Source organism: Chrysemys picta, chromosome 7 (genome assembly GCF_011386835.1).
Source record: "Chrysemys picta bellii isolate R12L10 chromosome 7, ASM1138683v2, whole genome shotgun sequence".
NCBI lineage: Eukaryota > Metazoa > Chordata > Testudines > Emydidae > Chrysemys > Chrysemys picta.
This window is the reverse complement of record NC_088797.1, coordinates 57,783,639-57,807,951: the sequence shown is the minus strand read 5'-3', so window position 1 is coordinate 57,807,951 and position 24,313 is coordinate 57,783,639. Positions and strand designations below refer to the sequence as shown.

General features: G+C 43.6%; 1 protein-coding gene across 18 annotated transcripts in view; it reads left to right on the top strand.

Annotated features, from left to right (window-relative positions):
* Positions 1-24,313, top strand: part of GBF1 (golgi brefeldin A resistant guanine nucleotide exchange factor 1) — a 193,941-nt gene that overhangs the window by 141,446 nt on the left and 28,182 nt on the right. For 6 of the 18 annotated variants that reach the window (XM_065551565.1, XM_008171361.4, XM_005285527.5 and 3 more), the window contains exons 8-18: positions 703-757; positions 2,066-2,164; positions 8,819-8,966; positions 12,129-12,358; positions 14,508-14,676; positions 14,877-15,088; positions 16,022-16,120; positions 16,639-16,833; positions 17,485-17,671; positions 21,809-21,949; positions 22,556-22,644. In XM_065551565.1, coding sequence (XP_065407637.1) covers positions 703-757; positions 2,066-2,164; positions 8,819-8,966; positions 12,129-12,358; positions 14,508-14,676; positions 14,877-15,088; positions 16,022-16,120; positions 16,639-16,833; positions 17,485-17,671; positions 21,809-21,949; positions 22,556-22,644 — 1,624 coding nt within the window. The remainder of the gene's footprint in view (positions 1-702; positions 758-2,065; positions 2,165-8,818; positions 8,967-12,128; positions 12,359-14,507; positions 14,677-14,876; positions 15,089-16,021; positions 16,121-16,638; positions 16,834-17,484; positions 17,672-21,808; positions 21,950-22,555; positions 22,645-24,313) is intronic. The other 12 variants (XM_065551570.1, XM_008171362.4, XM_065551571.1 and 9 more) reach the window with 6 other exon arrangements.

The following is a 24,313-nucleotide window of genomic DNA, read 5'->3' as shown; positions in this document are numbered from 1 at the left end:
AAGGTGTGTGGGTGGTAAAGACATAAATGCTGTTTATTGCAGAGATCATTTGGGAGGACAGGTTTAAGCTGCCCATCTCTGCTGAGCTCTGACTTTCCCATCTACTCTACCCCCAATGAGGGGGCTGCTTAATGTGAGGCTGAGGGCTGGAGAAAATAATGCTGGATTTCTGACTATATACTGTGCAATGTGGAGGATAACAGGGCTTCTAGATGGTCCAGTGGGATAAGTTCAAAGTAATAACTACTCTAAATCTGAGTCTGCTGCTTCTGAGAGAAGAGAAACTGATTCACAGTTCAATAGTGCTAGCAATATTGGGAGCCCTAGTGTAGGTGGCTCTCGACCTCCTGCTGCCATTTTCAGCAATGTACTACTTGGACTTGCTCTGGACAAGTTTAATTTTCAGTGCTGAAACCAGCAGCTGGAGCCAGAGAATTTGCTACATAAGTGCTCCTGAAGCGATTAACATCAGCATAGCTGTACCACTGTTAGCAGCAGTGGGGTGCTTTCTATGAATGTTCCATAGTGTAGAGAAGGCTTTTCCCATAGCATCCTCTATAGCAGAAAGAAACTGGGAGAAGATCTTAGGTCCAAGGTGGTTCTCCATCCTTAGTGTTTGCAGCCAAATCTGAAGAGGGTGTTCTCTTCCTGCACCAGTGCCCGGGAGGCCGTGTGCATTCCTGCTTGTTCTTTGTCTTTCAGATTGCCTCACTTTAAGGAAGAGCCTAAAAGCTATGTGGGGGCTAACATGAAGAAGGTAAGAGCCAGTACACTCCCTGCTGTCTCCTCCGCCTCCTCTTGCTTGCTCACATCTCTCTTCTTTGCCTTCACATCTATGGTTATGTTATTCCTGGAAATCTTTAGCTCAGTGAAGAAAGCACGCTAAATAACATAGGGCTGAATTCACCACTGGTGTAAATGGGCACAGCTTTATTGAACTTTGTGGAGTTGTGCTCACTTTTTTTCCAGGAATGAATTTTGCTTATGAATTATTGCCTGGGCAAGTCAGGCAGAGCTGTGGCAATAGCCAACAGCTGCTCCTCATGTAGAACCCCTGCAGGCCCTGGGATCTGGTGGTGATGCCTTTCAAATGTTTTAACCCTTTCTGACATCTCTTCAGCTTCTTTTTCATTTGCCTGTATTGCTTACCAGTGCATCTTGTTCCTGCTCCCCTGACCTAAAAAGGAAGCCTTCTTGAGGGTAGGTGAGGCACTGTGAAAACCTTGTAAAAATTCCCTAGTGTTGACAAGGTTTCTGGAGGCTTTTCTCATGAAGAGGTAGGAAACTAGGAGAGGGATGCTCCATGGTGGAAATCTGAGTTCAGAAGAGGGCTTCTATCTTTGGAAGAGGATGTTCCTTCTCCCCTCCATACCCTCTTGGAGGAGAAAGGGGACTGTAGGGCTCTGGGTTGTTGCCTAGTACCATCTTGTATGTGCAGCTGCCTTGCCAATGAGCGTTAAGCATCTGGATGCAGTAGGGTATATACCACAAATGTGATCTCACATGTTTAAGAATGTAGTAAGTCTTTTCTTTCCTTCTGGATCCCTGACATTTTAGAACTGCTCTTCTTAGACTGGTGCTCTACATAGAGGTGTCTTGGGAAATCTGCTGCCAGTGTACTCTTATGATGAGGGATCTGAACCAGCAGGGGCTCTGGTACTTCCACGGCAGTGTATGGTGACACACTATTGTTGCATGTTTCCTTCTCTGATGGAAGGAAGCAACAGATTTTGTGCTGAGCATAAGATGGGACAGTGAGAACAGGGAAAGGTCAGAGCTGGTCTATGTGAGATACTCTAAGTGCCAGAATTCCTAATGCCCATATACAGAAGCTGTAGCTTTCTGTAAATTAAACCTCCCCCAAGCTATCCAGTGATCAGGTGATGGCTGCTCCCAGCTCATGAAGGCAATGCTCTAAGTCCAATCTCTGAAACACTGTTACCTTGTCCTGTCTGTTCACCACATGCCACAATTCTCCCCCATAGTCTTGCACTCTGCCAGGTTATTCTTTCTCTTTGGGTTTATTTTGCTTTGTTTAAACCATGCATTTGCCTGTCTTTCACAGATCTCTCCATGTCTCCTCAACAAACTGGAACTAAGTAGTGGGGAACAACCCAAAGCCCTGAACCAGTTAGAGAGGGTACTGCTCTTTAAGAACCTGAAGGTCTCTCTCTCCCTTCCTCCCTCCATCTCTCTTTCCTTCCCTTCCTCCTGCAAATGCCACCTGGGATATAGTTATGTTGTGTGTAGCAAATCTCCCCGTACCCTTTTGACACAGCATGGCTTTTGGGGAGAGTGCATGCAGTGGTTGCTTTCCAGTGTTGTGGATCTGCCTGGGGCAGGACCAGAAAGGAGAGACCCTGTTCTCACTGGATCATTAAATGTCTTGGTGAGTGGGAATTGGGACACTGTTGTGGAGTCTTCTGAAGGAAAGAAGTGGGAGGGCGTGGGCAAGGGATGAATCATCCCAGTGGCCAGTGAAAATAGAGAAGGAGCCTGTTGCCCACAGCCTAAGTAACTCCTCAAAGACCAAGTCTTGCATGTCATTCTTGGGTGATGGCTGCAGAAGCATGATGGAGGAGTCACTTGACAAGGACACAGTCAGACAACTCTGGTTTGCAGACTGAGACTGTAAGCACCTTTACGTGGCACAGTGGTGGGGAGTTCATCTGCCTCCCAGACATTCAAATGGGCTGTGATGTATTGTCCAAGTCTCTTTTTGGTTCTGGCTTCACTGACTTTGGAATAGTGTTTGAGAGCCATATTTAATCTGTTCTAACATGGCCTTAGCTAAACCATTCTGCCCAGTGGGTGTGAATGGGGCCAAACAGGATTAAAAATGTCTTGGAAACCATTTTTTCACTAGAACAATATTTTTAAAAAGTGTTTTAGATCCACAGTTTGGCCCTGTCCATATTGGCCCTACACAGTATTAGAAACCGGCTTAGCTGGAGCCATTTTTTGGCTTCCAAATTGAGTTCATAGACCAGTGTAGATTGAGCTTCTTTCACTGTCCCTATCTTCTTTTGCTCCTGATAGAGCAGAAATGAAAGTGCATAGAAGTCTTCAGCGTGTCCTCATCTGTCTCTGTAGTCAGGACAGTTTGGAAAGACTATGGCTGGAGCTACTTCCATAAATGGGGTACTTATGCTGAGTTGCACAAGAATGGAACTTAAGTGAATCCCTTTTCTTGCTGATAGATGGTATTGTAGTTGAACTTCCTGCTCTGAAGAAGAGAGAATGGGGACTGGTGTTTCTGGGTTTTCCCAGGGGTGGGGTAATGGGGAAAGGACCTGTCATTAAATGTGTAAAATGATGTTTCCCCATCCAGTTCTACCAGGTCTATGAGGGTGTGGAGGTGTGTGAGATGACTGATCTCATCAGTGTCTTTACTGGGGCAGGACTCAGATCAGGGGCTGCATTCTCTCTGCATGCTGTTGTCTTGAACGCCACTCGGTACGCTGACCAGTTCCATGCTGTATCTAGAATGAGCTCACGTGCTAGTCTCGTTGCTTTAGTTACTAATCATTGGCCCCTGCCCTTTTCTCTTGAGGCTTACAATATCTTGTGGAAAACCAAACATGTTCAGGTAAGGTGGCTTGTTGAATAATGGGCTCTCCCAGACCTCTTAGAGAAAGCTGTAGTAGTATGCCCCCACTCTTCTAACCCTCAGCTGGGATCTTACTGTCAAAGCCTGGCAGTTCAAAAAGGAGAAGAGCAGGAGCCTCATGGCTCTGCTAGTTGCACTTCCTCTCCTTATGCAAAGGAAACTCAATCAAACATTGACTTTTCTACCATGAGACAATTTCCGCAGACTGTAAACTGATGAGAGATGTGGCTATGGAGACAAAGTAGGAGGAGAGAGCAAGTTAGCAGGATGGAGAAACTTCCTGGTTATAACTGGAGTTTGAAGGAACCCAAATGCAGAGGAATCTGTATAATTGGGACATCCTTGTAGATATCGTATTGATTGCACTGGATGTATCCAAAACGGCTGAAGCATGACTTGCAAATGGGAAAAAAGGATTGTTCCCTTTTTTTCTTTCAAATTCCACATTTTGCTTATTTTTACTCTAGAAATTCAGTTATGGGCTATTCTGAAGGACACTGGTTGACTGGAGAGCTTGTGACATTATAACATCACAAGAGCTGAAAGTTAGAGAGGGAAAGAAATTTTTAATTTCTGTTTAAAACACAGCGTTTTAAAATTCTATTCAACTTCAATACCTAATAAACACTGGGTGGAAAGGAAATTTTGAAGTTTCAACACCCCTGCCCATTATTTAAGGTGCCAGATGGAATAATGCATATGCTTTTGAAGACTCTTCCTTCCCCCTCTTCCCTCCTCCCACCCAAAAAAAAGTTGAAGATCCTATCCAGCAAAATCAGGAAAGACCATGCTTTATGTTGTTGATATTTCCAATGTAAAAACAAGCATGAGGGAGGGAAACCTCTTGTGGGAGGAGGAGAAGTTGTGGACAGCTTTCAGGTCATGTTTATATTATTATAATAAAGAAAGAGGGCATAAAAGCTATTAAATTATTTGCGAGACACCTTTAAAATTAAGTACAATACAAAAAACAAGAACAAAAAGGATGTTACTTTTCATCTTTGACTCTCTGTCAGAACCTCTCAAACATAGAATTTCATACTGTAACACCTTCTTCAAACAACACTTGACATGGTGAAACATGTACCCAGTAAGTATAAATCTCATGCTAATTCAGTGCTGATTAAGCAGCAGTTGTTTGCTATCCAGTTCCCTGAGAGATGTCCTAATAAAACAATTTTCCTAATGAAGCAGAATATGGAATTCTGGAGAGTAGAGCTGAAAAAGCCCTATTGGGTAATCTTAACTGTCCCCTAAATTGTAAAACCAAAGCTTTTAAATAGGCCTTCGTTTATATGTTTGTATTTCATAATATTTGAATGAATGTTAAAGTTAAATCATAAAGAAATGTCATTGAGTCTCTTGTGTTCCTGGCCCAGAAGTTACATGTCTGCTCACCGCGCTGAATTTGAGCCCCTGGCAAGTGGTGCAAATTGGCTGTGTGTGTATGTGTGTGGGGGGGAAGATACAGAATTTAAAGCAAACTTCTGCTTACAGAGCTAGATCAATCAAACTAGCATCTTAAATATTTTAAAGTTAACCATGTTAAAGTGGTATTTGTAAAGTTCCCTGTTTCTTAAAAACCTGATTGAGGGTAGAAGAGGTGAAACCAACATGGGTAGTTCTCAATAAGAGATCTTGTTTCTGTGTTCCACTGGCTTGGCTTGACTTTGTTTTCACTCTTTACCAATCAGTTAATGAATGGTTAATTACTTAGGCAAGTCATGGAAACAGGCACAGGGTTTAGTAACTAGAAGCAAAATCTGATATCTTACAATTGCTTTGAAATAAACCTTTCTGGGCTTAATGGTTCATGCTTCCATTTTTCTCTTTCATGCTTACACCTCTTTGCATGCAATTGACCATATAAAAGTCTTTCAAATGTGGTCAAAAATGAGAAAATGAAGCTTATTTATGTCTAATAAAATAATCAAATAATAGTACACTGACCAGATTTGATAGCTGTCGTCAAACCTCTACAAGCATTAAGGGGCACAGAACCAGGGAGTGACCTTATAATTGAGCAAATTGGGACTCTTAAGGGATTTCTGGGGAAATTAAAAAAGGAAAATGCAACTGGTGGAGACGAAATATGAAGGAGGAGAATGGGCAAAAGTCTAAGGTCTAGCTATATTCTAGAAGTCAGGGCATTAAGTAGGAAATTCTCATGCAGGCGCCTATGCTGGTAATACAGTGGCACAGTGGGATGAGGCGCATGACTAGAATACCAGAATAGAAGGACATTGGCTATATAGGAAAGATCAGCAGCTGGTGTAATGATGTGGATCAAAGCTATGTATGTAAGCATTGGAGCACAAATAAATAGTAGTGAAATCCTATGGTTAAAATAAAGGATTAACAAGCGTGGAGGATAATGAATAATAGCTTGTATCCCTCTGAACTGGGAAGCAGGGGAGATGAGACAGCAAACAGAATGTCTACATGAAAAAAATGTTATCAGTGAGCTTTTTAAATGGTGGAGATCTGTTACATTTCATGTTGTATATGTTTTCTATCATGTATGGAATAGTTACAACCTAAGGAAGGGTAGTTTCTTACTGAAAAACTGGAGGAAACAGCAAGGGACAGTGCAGTCCCAAATCTGTTGTTAATTAACTAGCTCAAAGGAAACTGTAACATCTTTAAAACTTGGGGATTAGCAGTCAAACAAATAGAATTTGTGGTGCAAGGAAGAGTTACACAAATGGGTTGCCACATTGGGACATAACATTTTCATAAGCTTTGTTGAAATAAGAGAAATTATAGGCCATGTAACGGGTTACACAGTCTTAGATAGAAAAGAGGGGATGGGGAGAGATGGTCTTCCAGTATTATGTTTTCCAAAATGCTAACTGCTATACGAAGATTAAAGGATGGGTGGTGAAAGAAAGAAGCCCCCAAAACAGTTGATAGCACATGGAAAAATGAGAAGAGTGAAAAAATATACCTCAGATGCCATGAAAGAGTTTAAACCTAAAATAAGGGGACAGAGAAGCAAAAGACAATAACATTAGATCAGTGAGATACAGTGGTATGTCTATGCTATAGAGAAATTAGTACTTTTATCACAACAGCCATTCAACTGCAAATGTGCGAGGCTACTAAGAGCAGGCTTTCATGACATTGGTAAAAATACTGGAAGCCATAATGTATACATCCAGTTCTTCTAAAACTTAATTGTGCTTAGAAGAGATCTAACCTTAACTCTGTTATAGGCATGGCAAATATGTCTTTGGATAAAAGATCCTAATAATGATATGGTCATGATTAAGGGTTCATAGATTAAGGCCAGAAGGCTCCATTAAGACTATTTAGTCTGGCCTCCATTCATAGGCCATAGAATATAACCAAATGATTTCTGCATCAAGCTCAGAAATTCTGGCTGATCTTGAACAATTGAATGGGTGCTTTGGTTGCCACCGAGAGGAAATTGTGGAGGTGAGGAGTCTGAGTGGCTTGAGAAGTGTGTTGATCAGGTGGTAAAGCATGCAAACAGAGTTGGTCTGGCTGTTTCTGTGCCTTAACTTGCAATTTCTTCGACTCAGTGCTACAGAAGTTTGATCAGAAATACATTTTTGTGGGGGATAGTCCATCTGGATCTCAGTCAGATATTCAATATACTGCCACATTGTTAACTGAAAAATTGGATAAATACCAGCTAGATAAAGTACTGAAGCCTGGAATAGAAATTGGTTGACAGAGGGATAATGGTAAGGCTTGCAAGGAAAAAACATCAACTAAGGGAACTCCAGGGATCAGTAGTGGGACCTGTTAAATATTTTTTGCTGCCTAGTTGAAACTCTCTGCTCACAACACCCAAATCTGAGTGGTTATGCCTGCACAAAAGAACTACCCTACTGTAAAGGGATCTGTAGAGGTTGGATCAGTTGGCTGCAGCAACAAAATTCAGTACTAACAAGCATTAAGTCCTAGACCCAGTGAGAGGAACTAAGTCTCTCTCTGGGGGACATCTGTCTGGAAAGTAGCCATTTCAAGACCTAGCTGTGGCCATAGATTTACTAAATGTGAATGTGTGGGCACGTGTGATGATGACCTAGGGTAATAGTGCAACACTGCAAATCCTGGTCTGGATGCCTCTGAGGTACTATAGTCTTAGTCTGCACAATTTAGGAAGAATACAAGTACTACAAAAAGTATAAAAGACAAAAACAATTCAAAGATTAGATTAGATGTAGAAACAAAGGGGAGTGAAAGTTAAAATCTAGATTAAGGGGGGCACGGTTGCTGTCTGATACCATCAAGTTAATATTAACAAAGAAAAGGAATTAGTTTCCCAAGAGTTAAAGGAAAAATAAGATATTAAGGAAATTGACTTGATCATGGAACAGACAATAGGGAAAAAGTGAAGGCCCCATTGCTGCAGAGATTCAAGTGTGACTGAGGAGAACTACAAAAGATATGGAGTTGCACTGGATGACAGAATCTTAATTCCTAACCCTACTGTTCCATTTTTATGGAAGCTCCCTTAACAAGTTTGAATTGGTGCCTACTTAAATGTCTTTAGAGTTGCTAGGAGAGTATTATTTAAAACATTAGCAGGGACTTAACAGGCAAAATTGAAAATGTTTGAGATGCATCTGGAGAGCAGTCTTAAAGAAGACTGCATTTTAGTGTAAAGCAGGGAGACATTGATGTGAAAAATAGGGTCTGGGGACTTGGATTGAATGACACTAAAGGTACGTCTTCACTAAGGGATCGGCGGGTAGTAATCGATCTATCGGGGATCGATTTTATCGCGTCTCGTCTAGACATGATAAATCGATCCCTGAACACGCCCGCCGCGCCCCCCCCCCCCCGTCGACTCCGGAACTCCACCAGGGCGAGAGGTGGAAGCGGAGTCGACGGGGGAGCCGCAGCCGATGATCCCGCACCGTGAGGACGCGAGGTAAGTTGATCTAAGATACGTCTACTTCAGCTACGCTATTCTCGTAGCTGAAGTTGCGTATCTTAGATTGATCCCTCCCCCTCCTCCCCCCAGTGTAGACCAGCCCTAAGTGAATTGTCTCCTGAATTGGGGTGGGGACGTGGGCTAGTTTGCATGATTTTGAGGTGCTTGGTTTGTGTGATACAGTGGGGTGCTACTGCCTGTTTTTGTGCCTTTGGGGAGCCTTTCTGGGCTAGATTTTTGTGGTCAATTGTGCTGCACAATGTTGCTGTTTTGACGTTCTTGGTGTTCACTATTCACAGCTGAAAATGAGAGCAGGAGGAATGAGTGATTCATCTAAATGGAAAAAACAGAAGAGATCCCCAAGGCCCCCTCGCCATGCAACCAAGGTCTCTCCAGGAACAGAGCAACCAGCCACCAATGGTACTGTTATGCCCAGTAACATCACAGGTATGTGGAAACCTGTTTCCAAAAGATGGGTGTCGTCCATCTTGTAGCCCTGTGCTGTACCTCTTTATTTTTTCTTTCACTTTTCCCACTCAGTTTTTCTGTATTTAGTCTGTGTTAGTGTTCAAAGATCCTAGCAGCACACATCTCACAACGATCCAAGCCCAGAAAGAAGTGTATGAGAGAGAGGGAATACTTCCTGCTCTATGTGCAACTCAACAGCATTCCTCTGTTTGTTGGTAATGCACCTTATAGAGAGGATAATGGGGGTGGGAGGAAGCTGCAGAGACTGGAGCAAAGGGGAAGGGGGGGAATCAGGGACTTGATGGGGGGTGGGGGACACAGAGGAGAAGAGGGGCTGAGGGTGTGCGGGGATATGCAGAGACCCGCAAGAGAATGCGGAGTGGGGAGTAGTGGTGGTGTTGGAAGCAAAGATCCAAAGGAGGGAATTGGGCAGGTGGGCTTGGAAGCATGGACCTCGAATGGAGATGGGGAGGGGGGAATGGGAACACACAGACCCAGGCATCAAGGCAGGGGAAGAGGGGTGCACACAGAGCCCCTGGCATGTGGGGAAGAGGAGAATGTGGTGGGGCACACACATTCAGGGAAGGGAAAGAATGGAAGGTCAGGGAGAGAGAGCCCTTGGCATGAGGGTGGGGGGAGTTGCAGGAAGTCCTTGTAGTGAAGGGTCAAGTGAGGGTGGCCCAGAGGGGACTAGAGAAATGCAAGGAGCCCTTTTTTTGGTCTTAAGCTCTGCCCTCAGAAACCACAACGTGTGCTACTCTGTATTACTGTGATACAAAAAGAAGGGAGAATTTGCATGCCCCGTGGCTGTGCTGTAGTAGACAGACTGCACAGTCTCAGTCTTTAACCTTTAATTTGGGTACATGGGTTCTCTTGGCTGTGGAGTAGATTCTGATCTCATGTACTCTTTAAATTTTGACAGATTAGATGTAAACAATAGCAGTGAAAGGAAGCAGACAGGAAAGTTGCTATAATAGTTATTAATCTCCTTTAATCTGCCATCCTTTCACATAGTTTCAGGGAGAGAGTTTAGAAATGGACTCCAATTCTGTTTATGGAAAGGAAAAAACAGCAGGAATAAAAAACAGAAGTCACCAGTCAGTCCCTTCAAGGTTTGCTCTCTAGTAGCAATAAAGGTGGGAAAAGTCCATCCAGTCCCAGGATTATTTTCCATCCTGCACCAAGGAACAGTTTTAGGTAGTTCTTAACTGAAGAAGGAAGTTCATGTAGTACAGGCACTTCTCTAAATAGAAGCCCTATAAGGTCTAAACAGTTGAACAATGTTGATGTTGTCTTCTCCAGTGTGGGAAGCACAAAAACTGCCAGTGGTTTCAGTCCACTACTTGTATGCCACATTTCAGACATGGTCAACCCAGGGGGAATAAATTAGCTTCTGTGCAGTGGAGTAATATATAATTGTGTACAGTTTCTCTTGCATCTGCTTCAGCAATAACGCTAGACTGAGGTAATGTAATTCCTGAGAACATTAATCAACCTTCTGTCCTCTAGTATACCCCCCTGCTATTCTAACCATAGACATTTGGAGCAGGAAGCAATACAAGGGTCTGTGTTGTTCAAAATAGATTCTAGGTGAGTCAGGCCAATTTCTCATGTATGCAATTCTCTGGAATGTTTCCACTGAAAGCAGGAAAAGAATTAGGATCTGGGAAGCTTTGTTGTTGTGTTTTTGTAGCTCTTTAGAGTTGAGCAGACCATAGGGACCAAATAAAGCAGCCAAATAATTGTTTACTGTGAGCATTTTTTCATACCTGACCTGGATAGGTTGGGAGAGAGAATGATTTGGACTGGTTTTGATAAGGATGCAAACTTGCCAGATTAACATGTTGCTCAGAGGGTAGCTACTGAGGAGTAAATAGAGTTGGGTTCAGTGATGTAGGGACCAGTTGTACAACTCTTACTCCTGGAGGGCACTCACTTGTGCCAGTAGCACAAGAGAAGTCAAGGGGACTACTCAGATTGAGTAAGTTCTCTGGGTGAGCAAGGTTTTGCACTTGGGTCCTTAAAGTCAAGAGGGATTGTTGCAATATTGAAAAACGAAAATGCAAACTTTGGTCTTGACAGGAGTATAAGAGCTTGTCTATACAGTGCTGGCAAAATGCACTAGATGGGTGTGATTTTTAAAGCGCTCTAACTGTCCCAGGCAGACCCTGCTGGTACGCACTAAGGCTTTCTCTGCACTAGCACTTTTGTTGGCAAAATGTTTTGTCAGTCAGGGGTGTGGAAAAAAACACCCCTGGCCAACATAAATGTCACCAACAAAAGCGCTGGTGTAGACAATGCTATGTCGGCGGGAGATGCTCTCCTGCCGACCTAGGTACTGCAGCTCACTGGGGGTGGTTTAATTATGTCGATGGGAGAGCTCTGGACATAGAGCGGCTACACGGAGACCTTACAGCAGCACAGCTGCAGTGGTACAGCAATCCTGTATTGGCCTCAACTGCAGAATACGGAAGGTCCCTTGCTGTCACTTCTAGACTTTGTTCTTCCTTTTTCTGGATGCTCCAACTAGTCCTCCCTTAAAGTCCCTCAGTGTCCAGTGATGCTTTGAAGGGGAGGAGCCATTTTAATGTACTTAAAGCCTTCCGACTGGAGCTCCTCTGGTCTTTCCCCTTGTAGATGTGACATATGAAGTGTCTGTCTCTCCTGCCCTGCCTCCCCACAAGCTAGTCTGTACCTCCAGTTCAGACAACTTGGGGTGCAGGGAAAGGACCATCTCCTGCAGGGCCTCCAGTCTCTGATAGATATTCCTCCTGGCATCTGCTCTGCCCTGTTTCCCCTCCAGATTGTGTCAAGTACAATAACCTTGCCTGCACTCTCCCATTTTAGCTAAATGTATGCATTCTGTTTGAATATGGTCTTCATTTGTTCACTAGGTCTGCTAGATTCCATCTACTATGTGATAACAGGGAGTTGCCAGTCTTTCTCCTTGTGATCTGCTTGACTTGCTGATACCTCATTTATCTGAGTCTTCTGCATTCTTATGTCATTTTGAGAGTTCATTTGTGGTGCAGCATGACCCAGGTTAAAGCAATATTTGTTGCTGTTTCGACATGTAATGATAAGGATGGGGGAGGGGCGGTGTCACAGTTTCACTAACCTGTTGCTGCTGTTTCTTCTCAGTAGATGGAGTTACTTTTATTGATGCTCCTTCTCCCATCTCATCTGGAAATTCAGAAAACACCTCCTCTGCAGTCAGTCCTGCTACAGACAGTGGCTTGGAGTTGTCCTCCCAAACCACCTCCAAGGAAGATCTTACAGACTTGGACCAGGTCAACTCTTTGGGATTTAGTGCAGCAATGCCTTCAAGTGAGCCCAGTGCCACTGAGCATCCACACCAGCCTGAACCCCAGGTATGAGCATGATCCTGTGCAGACGAGGCAACTCCAAACCCAGGAGATCTAGTGTCTGTATTCGTGCCCTCCTTTTGGTCAGTGTCACTACTGCTATGCTATAGTTAGGAGCTTAGAAAGTGGTCAGGAAGAAATTTCCCTTAATAGCAGAGAATTGCATAGTTTGGGTGCCTTATGTGTTCATACTCTCCTCAAGACTATCCGGCATTGGCTACTGTTAAAGGGTAACTATGTGGTCCAGTTTCTATGTAGCTGTATCCTTTCCAATGTTTCCATTACGCCAGCCTTAATTAAAGGAGTAACTAATAAAGGCAGAGATGGTTGAAGTTTGCTGTGATCCCTTTTTGCTGTCTTCAGTAATAATTTTCCAGCCTCAATTTTTTAATTTGTAGAGGTGTTTTTGATGATTACTTGGGTCATGTGCACTTGCATTTGGTCTTGCCTAGTCAGGGAGTATGATTAGATATAATGTGGTGCAATTAAAAAGAAAAGTATACTTGTATAGATCAAAAACTTACTAGCAGGCCGAGTAGATTGATTTAAATTTAAGTGATGTAAGTCCTCAAGTCAGAAACCTTGGTTTAAATGATTGATTTTAATCATGTTTTGCAATTGTACATTTTAGTTATTTTCCTAAGGAAAGGTTCATCCTCATTAGCTGATAACCTTTAAAATATGTTGATTTGCTACTAAAAATAACCTTTACACTAAATTGTTTGCTTCTTTTTGCTAACTAGGATACACTATATCTATATACATTTATTTAAGCAATTATAGCTTAATTTGCATTTATTCAGACTCTTAATTTCTCCTTTTTGATTGTTAGAAAATGGTGAATGATGCATTTCTTTACTAGAAGATCAAGTTTTTTACTTGTGATTTGTGTCAATTTGCGGAAATTCAAATTCAATTAAATGCGCAAACAGCATTTTAATTTTTTTTAATTAAACAGAGCAACCTTAAAGGTGCTGAATTCATAAGAAGAAACTTTTTTATCAAAAAGTTTTTCAAAACATGTTTTGCATTTAGAATTAACTGATTTTTTTAAACAAAGGAAGTATAATCTGTAGTTAGTGAATTGAACTGACTTTTTGGTAACCATGTCCTTCACGATTGTAGAACTAGTAGATCTCACCCTCTCACACCTAGTTTTATTCATAGATTGGAAGAGGAAAACAAGATTTCTTGCTTTTTCAACTCCCAATTGGTTTCTTACCTGAATGAACTAGTCATTGAACTGAACTAGTCGAATAAACTGAAATGAAGAAAATATTTTCTCTGCACTTTCAGAAGAGGAAAATGCCATCAAATGTTGGTTTAGCATTTCAGCAAACTCTGGGTCCAGGCGCTTAACTGTGTCTTCAGTGGTTTCTTTAAGACTTGGCAACAAACGTACTGCTTAATATTATTTTTATATGTAATTTATATGATTTTAATCTATATAAGAAGGTTCCAGGATTGTATGTGTGTGTCACTCTGAACCCTAGAATGTCAGTAGAGCCAGTGTGATGTGATGGAAACAGCTACAAGGATTGTTGATAGCCCTTTTTGTTCAGAATATCCCCAGGTTCAATCATCACTGGGATCTGTAGTGTGTTACCATCCAACTTTTAAGTTCTTAGCCATTTTTGGCTTTGTTACACCCATGATTTTATGAATTACACCCATGCAACAGTATGGGCTTTCAGCCACTGATCGATTCTAATGAATTTAGGCCATAAAATGGATTGTCAATTTCAAATGTAATTTTAAATAGGTTTATTTTTAAAAACTAAACCTGTGTTAAATTTAAAAATACAGTTTTTACTTTTTTTAATCAGTTTTTATCTGCCCTGCTACCAGTAAGATCGATTGGGCTGTGGCAGCATCTTCCAAGTGAAACTGCTGAAGCACTATCATTGTGGACATTTCTAAAGCAGACTGAGACACACACTAGAGGGTGTTCCCACACTGGCTGTGGGGGATGGACTATAAGTGATGTACAGAATTTCTTCTGTCTGAATTTTGAGTTCTACTTTGCTCCCTCATGAGTGCCCAGTGCTACTTTGGCCACTCTAAAGAGAATGAGCCTCACCTGCAGCTGGTGCAGTATTAGTTTATACTTGCTCTGTTTTTTTCCTTCCTTCCCAAATGACTGGTATGAATGAAGAATGAAGGTCTCAGGGTGGAGAAGACCCAGTCAGCCTCAGTAGAGTCTATCCCAGAGGTGCTAGAAGAGTGCACATCTGTGGCAGAACATTCTGACTCTGCCTCTGTTCATGACATGGACTATGTCAATCCCCGAGGAGTACGTTTTACACAGTCCTCCCAAAAAGAAGGTGAGAGCTTTGGAATACTGCCAGTGTCCTTTCTGCCTCTGCTTCTGTGCTACTCCACGGCTTGAAAGCAGGGAGATGAGTTCCTGTTCCTGAACTATTTTCTGTAACAAAATGTTCCATACTTCTTGATGGGCATCGGTAAGAGATGGGAGCAAACTTGTAGAGGCTCTACATTTTCTTACCAGCTCTTATTTCCTCAGGAATAGCGCTGGTCCCCTACGGTCTGCCTTGTATCCGAGAGCTGTTCCGCTTCCTCATCTCCCTCACTAATCCACATGACCGCCACAACTCGGAGGTGATGATCCACATGGGGCTGCAGCTGCTCACTGTTGCTCTGGAGTCTGCCCCTGTTGCAAACTGCCAGTCTCTGCTGGGGCTTGTGAAAGATGAGTTATGCCGGCACCTTTTTCAAGTGAGTTTGGGCTTCGCCACTGGGTATGCTGTGCTAGTGAGTTTCTCTGTGTACCAGGTGGGAATCATGGCAACCCAACTCACCTCCCCCGCAGCTCACTTTGGCTAGAACTTTTATTTTGGAAACTGAGGTGAGGTTAGCTGTAATGTAGGATCACAAATCTGGTTGCTGTCCTGGTGAGAGAGTGTCTCTGATAGAAAGAGGTCTTCATAAGAATTTATGCAAGAGTCTATTAGTTTACTGTTGTTGTATATAGGAGAAGATGACACATGGGCACTCTTCCTCCCCCACCTTTCCTGAATCCTTTTCCTCTCATGCAGCAGATACCACTGTTGGATCACCCCTAAGCCCCAAACTGGTACCAGATAATTTCCCCTCACCATTTCTCCATCAAATTCTCAAATGGTTCTGAAGGGCAGAAACGTCTCCTCTTGATCCCTAACTTTCTTACCTCAAGGTAGAGGGCGAGAAAGCTGATTTTAATGAACTGTTGTGACTGGCTTGGTTCCATTGTCTCAGTAGCTTTGTGACAACACTCTATGGCTTGGCCTGGGAAAATGGGGCTTTGAGCTGCATCCCCAAGATGGTAAGTGACCAGTCTGGCAGCAGGTGGAGACTTGGAAATAAGTACTTAATCATTCTTTAGAGTGACATTCTTGGAGGCAGCTAGTCACCTAGCTTTCTGCTTAGAGGAGATATGCATGCTCTACAAAAGAGCAAGTGTAGCAGTTGAAGGAGAAATTAGAGTTCCCTGAAAGTAGGGGAGGAGTGTTTGAAGCATAGCCACTGCCATTCACAGCAGGAGAGCTCTTGAGACGGGGAGGGGATTGCTTCCAGAAATAGATCTGTTATGTGATAAAACAGTAGCACTGCTCACCTGGGCAGATAAGGAGTGAGAGGTCAAGCCACATTATGTTTCTGTTCCTTGCTCAGCTGCTGAGTGTGGAGCGGCTCAATCTGTATGCAGCCTCCCTCAGGGTATGCTTCCTTCTCTTCGAGAGCATGAGAGAGTACCTGAAGTTCCAACTGGAGGTGAGTTTTTGAAATACAACCACATGGTCCCCATGGGATAGGTCAGTAATAACTGCTTGACGTGTAGGGGTATACAGAATGGGGTGGCAACATACACTGATTCAGTAGGGTACAGTCCAAGTACCAATTAGTTAGGTGTTAGTAGCTGTATGAGTGGGGTTCTGAGGGCTTTTCTGGGTCCCTTCCTATTAAAACAGTAAAGTGCTTTTGAAACTTACACATTGCCTTGCCTTCCCTCTAGCTTTTTGGAATAGTGAATCTTAGTCCGCTGAATGGTAAAATAATCCAGTGACACCCTTAAGAGTTTGCTGTTGAAATGTTTATGAAGTTACTAAATGTACAGGAACCTGAAAAGGTTCTTCCACTGGAGTGAGCAGTCACTAAATGTGGAGGATTTCACACTGAATCACATGTGAAAGGGGAACTCGTAAATCTCCATTTAAATAGCCCTGAAAGCTCAGTATTGTCCTGCTTTCCTTTCTCTTCCACTAACCTGAACTGTCCTGTGTTTCTGCCAGATGTACATAAAGAAGCTGATGGAGATCATCACTGTGGAGAACCCCAAGATGCCCTATGAGATGAAGGAGATGGCCCTGGAGGCCATTGTTCAGCTGTGGAGGATCCCCAGCTTTGTCACTGAGCTTTATATAAACTATGACTGTGACTACTACTGCTGTAACCTCTTTGAGGACCTCACCAAACTGCTCTCCAAGGTCCTGAAAAGGCTCTGCTTTGTCCTTCCCTTCAGCTAGTGCTGCACACTTCAGAACATGAGCTAGAACAGGGCTGGGAGGGAGGTGTAGATGGGGATGTGGAGAGGAAAGTCCCTCTAGAGGAGGGATGGCAGAGAGTCTGAGAGGAGGGGAGAGGAGCAGATGGTGGTGGATGAAAGGTTCTGGTTGAACAGCTTTGTATGGATTAGAAAGACCACTTAGGTTCTGGAAGATCAGAGAAGTGGAAGGAGTACAGTAAGGTTAAGTGGGGGAAAATGAGTGGGAATTCTCAAGTTATATGGAAAGTTTTGGGGGTTTTGTATTGTACATTTACTTTTTCAGAGCACTGGGACAAACTCGCCTTGAAAGGTGTTAAATCTGAGACCATCTGACATTCAGGAAATTCAGGACATTTTTAGGAAACACTATTTCACTAGGAGGGTGGTGAAGCACTGGAATGCGTTACCTAGGGAGGTGGTGGAGTCTCCTTCCTTGGAGGTTTTTAAGGCCCGGCTTGACAAAGCCCTGGCTGGGATGATTTAGTTGGGGATTGGTCCTGCTTTGAGCAAGGGGTTGGACTAGATGACCTCTTGAGGTCCCTTTCAACCCTGATATTCTATGATTCTATGATTCAACTGTTTGATTTCCCAGAATGCCTTTCCAGTTTCTGGACAACTTTACACTACTCACCTGCTGTCTCTTGAAGCATTGCTGACAGTGATTGATAGCACTGAAGCACACTGCCAAGCCAAAGTGCTGAGCAACATCCACCAACAGGAGAAGGAAGTGGTCAAACCCAGCACAGAAACTGCCAGTAGCACCAAAGAACCAAGCAACAGTGAGACCTTTCTTTTTAACATCTCCTTGTTCAGCCCTAGATTTATTCTAAACCCACTTGTATACCTCCTTTTGGTCACTCAGCTAGTGAACTCCAAGATAATGTATTTCCATTCTTCCAGTTTCATGCTTTCCAATACTCTTTAGCATTTAAAACCTTGATGTCAGACCACTCCACTTCAGGGACTTAGTCACTGGCAACTGAGATCAAGGAGATCGAGCTTACTGTCTGTCCCAAGATACAGCCTGGAGAGGGCAGGAGGCATGGCCTTATCTGTTAATGGTTCTAGAGACATCTCTGGAATGCTCTTCTGTTCCATGAATGCTACAGTCCATCTGTGGCATCCTTTAGGACAAAATGTTTAATGTTGTGTATATGCGCATGTGCGCTAACCTTGCTGCTGCTGTTGCCCCATTTAGAGCATGTTGCCCTTTCTTTGAAAACATACTGTTCTTTGAGAGATTGTCCACATGGATTCCACTCCTCCTGCCCCTCATGTGAAGAATCAGTGCCGTTTACTGACTCTGGCAAAAGTCCACTCCAAGTGCCTTTTTTTGCCTAGGAGAAGGACACATCCCTGAGTGATGTTCCATACATCATTCCTTCTCTAAGTAGCCTCAGAAAGCTAGACCATCTATGCAATCCTCTGGATGCCAAAAGGAAGGACACAGCTGGACTTCGCTTCTCTGGTCAGTCCCACTCCATGAGCACCCTAGTCAGCTGAGATTCCACCCTGAACTCCTGTGCTATGTCAACCAAGAGGCCCCAGTTGTCTTCCTCATTCCAGTGTCACTCTGAGATGGAAGTAGGCAGGAGCACCACTCCAGAGATAAGTCGAGGCATAGGTCACCCTCTTTGCTGCCTACCAAGTCAAGACACAAGAGTCTGCAGGCATCCGACGTGTCTTGGGTTCAACAGAAGGGTAACTAATGACCTGACATAGCTCTCTTTGGTTCCTGTGATACCTACTAAACCCATGGCCCATGCTTTGTCAAGTACCCAGCACCTCAGTACTGCCCAGGTCTGTACCTAGAGCATATTCAGTCTTGAATGATCCATTTGTACAACTGGTACTTGAGTCACTTCTTCTCGAGAGGTTGAAGATGTTGATAATGTAGCCAGTGGTTACTGAATCATCTGTATAGCAGATGAAGGAGATATCTCTGGTACCAACATCAGCCCCTACCCAATTAGGGAGGATCCAGCAGAACCACAGCACACGGACAGGCCTATCTTTAGAGGAGGTATACTCCTCTTAATCCCCATCATGACACAGTAGGGAGTCATCTCCTAAGTACCCTCTCTCACCCCTTGTGTAGCATAATTGTAGTCAAGAAAGGACTCTACAGAGGGCTCTGTCAGGCGTTCATTCAAACCAATCTGTAATGTATCTGTTTGTTTTCTAAAACCTCATTTCTCTCTGTGAGAGACTGAACTTCATATCTTGGCCATTTCAAGGGACTTGCTATACTTTCTTCAGAGGGCAAAGTCTTTCAGACTATCTCCCTGTACTTTTATTGCCATCTCTGGTGCTTCAAAGGTCAAGCCATCTCTTCCCAAAGAACGTAAAAACGGATCACATAGTGTATATCAATGTATCACATGATATTCTATGATATTCCTCTCCCTTCAAATATTAAAAGTTCATTCCACAAGAGCAAAAACTGCAACCTATGCATTCCTTATCCAAAATTTACAAGGCAGTATGTGGAGTAATCCCCTTTCTTTGATTTAAACACTAAGCCCTTGATCTGGCTGCAAGATCAGATGCAAAAATTTGGCAGAGCAGTGTTACCATCACTATTCAGTTAGTGACAATGAAGGCTCCTCAGTCACACTTTCCAGATAGGGCACTGCTGAGCAGTCACCTACAGTGGGATCTACCCTGTCAAATTTTCTAAGAAAAGGAGGGGTTACTTCCCTAATAGTGATTGTGGTTCTTTGAGGTGGTGTCATCTGTGTGGACCCTCTTTATTTGGAACTCTGAATTAGTAAAGGAAGTGAGGGATGGTTGTGGTCGCTCTGTCCTTAATGCCCTCAAGTGGGAGAGTATGCATGGTGCGGGCGCAGCCCAACAGATACTGCTATTCAAAAGATTTCAGTGTCACATGCATGTGCACCTACAGTGGGATCTGCACAGATGACAACATCTCGAAGTACCACAATTACTATAAGGCAAATAACCATTTGTTACACAGAATCTTTTGCAAGTGGTATACCTATTAATAGACTTGTTTGCCACAGATCAGAACAAGAATGGACAGGTCTGCTTTAGAGTGGTCTCCATTCTAGGCTCCCTGTCACTTGCCTTTCTCATCCTTTGAACACCAGAACCAATGTGATTTCCCCTTCCCAATCCTCATGATACTGAGGCAAGTTGCTGCATCAGTGATCATGATAGCCCTGGCATGGGCAAGGCAGTTCTGGTATTCAGATCCAGTGAACCTCTCATCGCAGCCCCCAGTCACTTTGCCCACTGTGCCTGATGTAGTCTTGCACAACAATGGTCACATCCTACAGGTTGACCCAGCATCATGATGTCAGATAGCCTGGATGCTGGCTGGCTGGCTATCTGTCCAAAGAAGCTGTTCAGCTGTAGCTCAGAATGTTCTCTAAAGCAGGAGAGTCTCAACTAGACTGAGTTACAAAGCTAAGTGGAAGGGGTGTTCTATATAGGCATCTTACCACAAGCTGTCTCCCTTGACAACACTCATTTAAACAATATTGGATTATTTTATCCCTGAAACAGTTGGGACTATTCATTCCAGAAGGATACAACTAGCAGCAATATTTGCACATTCCCCCCCCATCTTGGGCCACACTGTATTTTCTCATCCTACAGTGGCTAGATTCCTTAAGGCCCTAACTCGTGTTTTCCCCCCAATTTGGGAGACCTCACCCTCTTGGGATCTCACTATAGTATTAATGTGTTGATGTCTCTCCTTTGAGCCCTTAGTAACCTGTTCTCTTTACCACCTACAATGAAGAGTTCCTTTTTAGTAGCCATTACATCAGCTCAGGTAGGGGAGAGTCACACCTGCTTGGTGGGTCCCCCTTATAATAGTGTTTGATAAGAACAGGGTCACTCTTAGGCTTCATCCCAAGTTCTTGCCCAAAGTTGTTTCAGGGTTCCATACGAACCAATTTATTCATCCTCCAAGCCTCGTTCAACCCCCTGGAAGCTAAATTTCACATGCATGATGTAGTAAGGGCATTGTCATACTACCTTACCAGGACAAAATCATTCAGGAACTCACCTGGACTGACTGTGATCTTTGCAGAGGGTGTTAAGGTTCATGTAGAATTCTCCAGTTGTATAAGGACATATTATAAATTAGCCAGGTTAGATCCACCTACTCCCATTAGAGCTCATTTCACTGGACCTAATGCAGCCTCTGCTGCCAGTTTGAAGAATGTCCCTATTTTTGAAATTTTTGGGACAGCTATAAAGAGCTTGGTTCAGACATTTAAAAAACACTATACTTTGGTAGAGGCCTCCACATCAGATGCCTATTTTGTCTTGCAGTTATTGTTTTAAGCAAGGCTCCTAGCACGCATCTCCAACCAAACTGATAATTGCTTGTTACTCACCAAGAGTGGGATCTGTGTGGAAAACCACTTGAAAAAATGGTTACCTATCTTACAGGTTCTTTGAGATGTATTGTCAACACGGATTCCTCAACCTGCACTCCTTCCCTGCTTCCACAGAGTCCTGCTCCTCTGGGATTCTGTATTGGAAAAGGAACTGAGGAGCAGTTAGACCCATTCTGCTCTTAATACCCGTGGATGCATCAGTTCCTTCACCAATACAGAATCTTAGAGAAGGAACTGACTCACCCAAGAATATAAAGGGCAGAGTGGATCCAGCTGCCCCTCAGTTCCTTTGTCAATACAGAATCCCAGAGGAGCAGGACTCTGCAGTAGCAGGGAAGGAGTGGGGGTCACAAAATCAATGAGGGCAACACATCTCAAAGTCTCTCAGTTCCTATAAGGTCAGTAACTGGTCTTTTCTTTTGGTAAGACATGCAAAGGCCTTCAAGTGGTGAACAGCAATTAAAGTAAAAGGCATTATGATTATTCAGAAGCTCTTGTCCATCTTCTGTTGCTGATTTCTCTTGCCTTCTCTTTTGCCCACAGACAATGAGAGAGTGCTGAGTGAAGGGAAATCTCCCAGTGTGGTCACAGAGCTGTCCGGGGCATGCCCGCCCACCAGTGGGTGTCTTATGGCTGACCAGATGAAGCAGGGCTGCCAGGATTTGGAGGGAGGAAGTGATGCAGGTAATAGTCCCCACAGGACCTTGACTCTGACTGAACATCTGCATGCAGGGAATGGTTCAGACCTACGTTCTTTGGTATTAATACCTTATAGTGGACTGTGCTACACGTGTTAATGGAACCAGCTCAGAGCCAGAAACACATGTGCATGGGACGCTCAAGTTACTTTAGATGTGGTGTATTTGACAGAGCATGGCTACTGTCGGTGTTTGTACGTGTGGAGAGGATTGGAACTGGTGGGTCCCCTTTGCTTGTAGCAAAAACAGATAGTCACAGTTAGCACAGCACTCTCGAAGACAGAATCATCACTCTCAGGCTGCAACAGCCCCAGAGGAGGCAGAAAAATAAACTGGGTGTGTGAAATTATCATGGCTGAGAAGCTCCTGTGCACATGAGTGGTACTGGAGTTGCTGAGTAGTGACAGGAAGGTTGTGTGTGATGGGGACCAGGAGGTACTATCGTGAGATACTACAGCATTTGTGGAAAGGGCAGTGCAGCAGGGCTTAGTGATTGAAGGGGGGCACTGAAAAATCATTCAGTGCACCATAGTGAGCGATGCTGTTGTGGGGGAGGGGTTGGCTGTAATGACACTTTCACTTTCCTTCCTAGCCGAGAAGAACATCCCCAGGAAGCCTACTCGGTTTTCCTGCCTCCTGCCCAGAACTCAGGAACTGATGGAAATTAAGAGCAAAAAGAAGGTGCGGTCTGTTAACTTACTGTAAATTGGTTCTCTGGACATCGTCCTGTTTCTTCCTCCATAAAGTATTTACATGTTGGCTTGCTGTGATTAATCAAACCTTTAGAATGTTCATTTGAGACCTTTGTGTGTATAATAAATTCAGTAGTCACACACTGAGGACCAAACTGCATCAAAGGAGGCAGGACAGTGTCTTAAGGGAATTAATATTACTTTGTGTCTACTTGAGTTTCACTCTGGTAGTGCTCTTGAGTGTTGGGGAAATTTCATGCCTGAACTTGTACTCTGGATCCATGGTGCTCCAGGCTGTTGGAGGCCATTGGGGAAACTGCTGGGCCTAATGTTAATGGAAATGGTCAACATCTTCTTCAAGAAGGGTAGGTTGCTTGCTACTCTTACCGAAGCATTGGTACAGCCTGGTCTCAAGAAGCCACCGTTTGAAAATGGCATTCTGGCCAATTGTGGGTACCCTTTATGGGTAAGATAATTGACAGATTGTGACAAGACAACTCTTCCCATATCTAGATGCCTCAATTTCTTTAACCCTTGTTAATCTAGGGTCCAATCTGAGGATGGCATGGAGACTGCACTTGCTTAGTAGTTGGTCTGCTCCTCAAGTTGGATGAAGGTCAGGTATCCATGCAGGTGGTGTTAGATCTATCAGCTGTCTTTGATATCAAAAGCAAGATGGTGTTGACATGCCTGCTGACCCCAGGGTAGGAGGTAGTGGATGAGACTGGTCAGAGAGATCCCAGAGGATAGCGTTGGGTAATTGCACTTCTTTCAGTGGTGCGCTCATATGGAGTTCTGCTGGATTACGTCTTGTTTTCCCTCTCTCTCAGGCTTTTCCCTCTGCTCCTAAGTTAGATCAACCTAGCTACCTTGCTCAGGGCTGTGAAAAATATCATGCAACGTAGTTAGGTTGACCTAACCCCCACTATAGACCCAGCTAGGTCGACAGAAGACCTAGATACCACCTCTTGGAGGGGTAGATTAATCATATCAGTGGAAGAACTCCTTCCATTAATGTAGGAAGCATCTACATTATGGCAGTACAGTGGCACAGCTGCACCGCTGTAGCTGAGCTGTTGTACTGCAGACATACATTCAGCGTATATATGAGTTTGTTAGGAGGCCTAGAGAGTAAGCCAGGGTTATGATTTCATTGACAGAGGCCCAGTCTAGATGAATCAGACTGGTGTTGGTAGGCTGGGGCAAGCAATCAAAAGATATGGTGATTTTAACTATCCCTTTATGGGTGGTTGCAACTTGGGTTGAATGGGTTGGCTTTACATATGCATCAGGCTAGAAGGCTGCAACCTTTTCTCTCCAATGCAGATTTCACTACTGTGATTCATGCCTTTGTCACCTCAACTAGATAATAATGTGCTTTCTTGGGGCTATCTTACATCTATTCAGAAACAAATTGTCACAAAATGTATATGTGCAGGGTATTTCACTGTGAGCACATTACATCTGTGACTTATGATCTGCTTTGGCTGCCTGTGGTTTGAATGGAGCATTGGTTCTGATTTAGATAGCTCTGAACTGTGTGGGACTGTCTTGCAGTACCTCAGATCTCCCTTCCTTCCCCATAACTAATGTAAGAGCTGTAGTTTGAGCGCTCTTAGTTATAAGGGAGGGAATTGTTGGCAAGATAGTCTCTATAA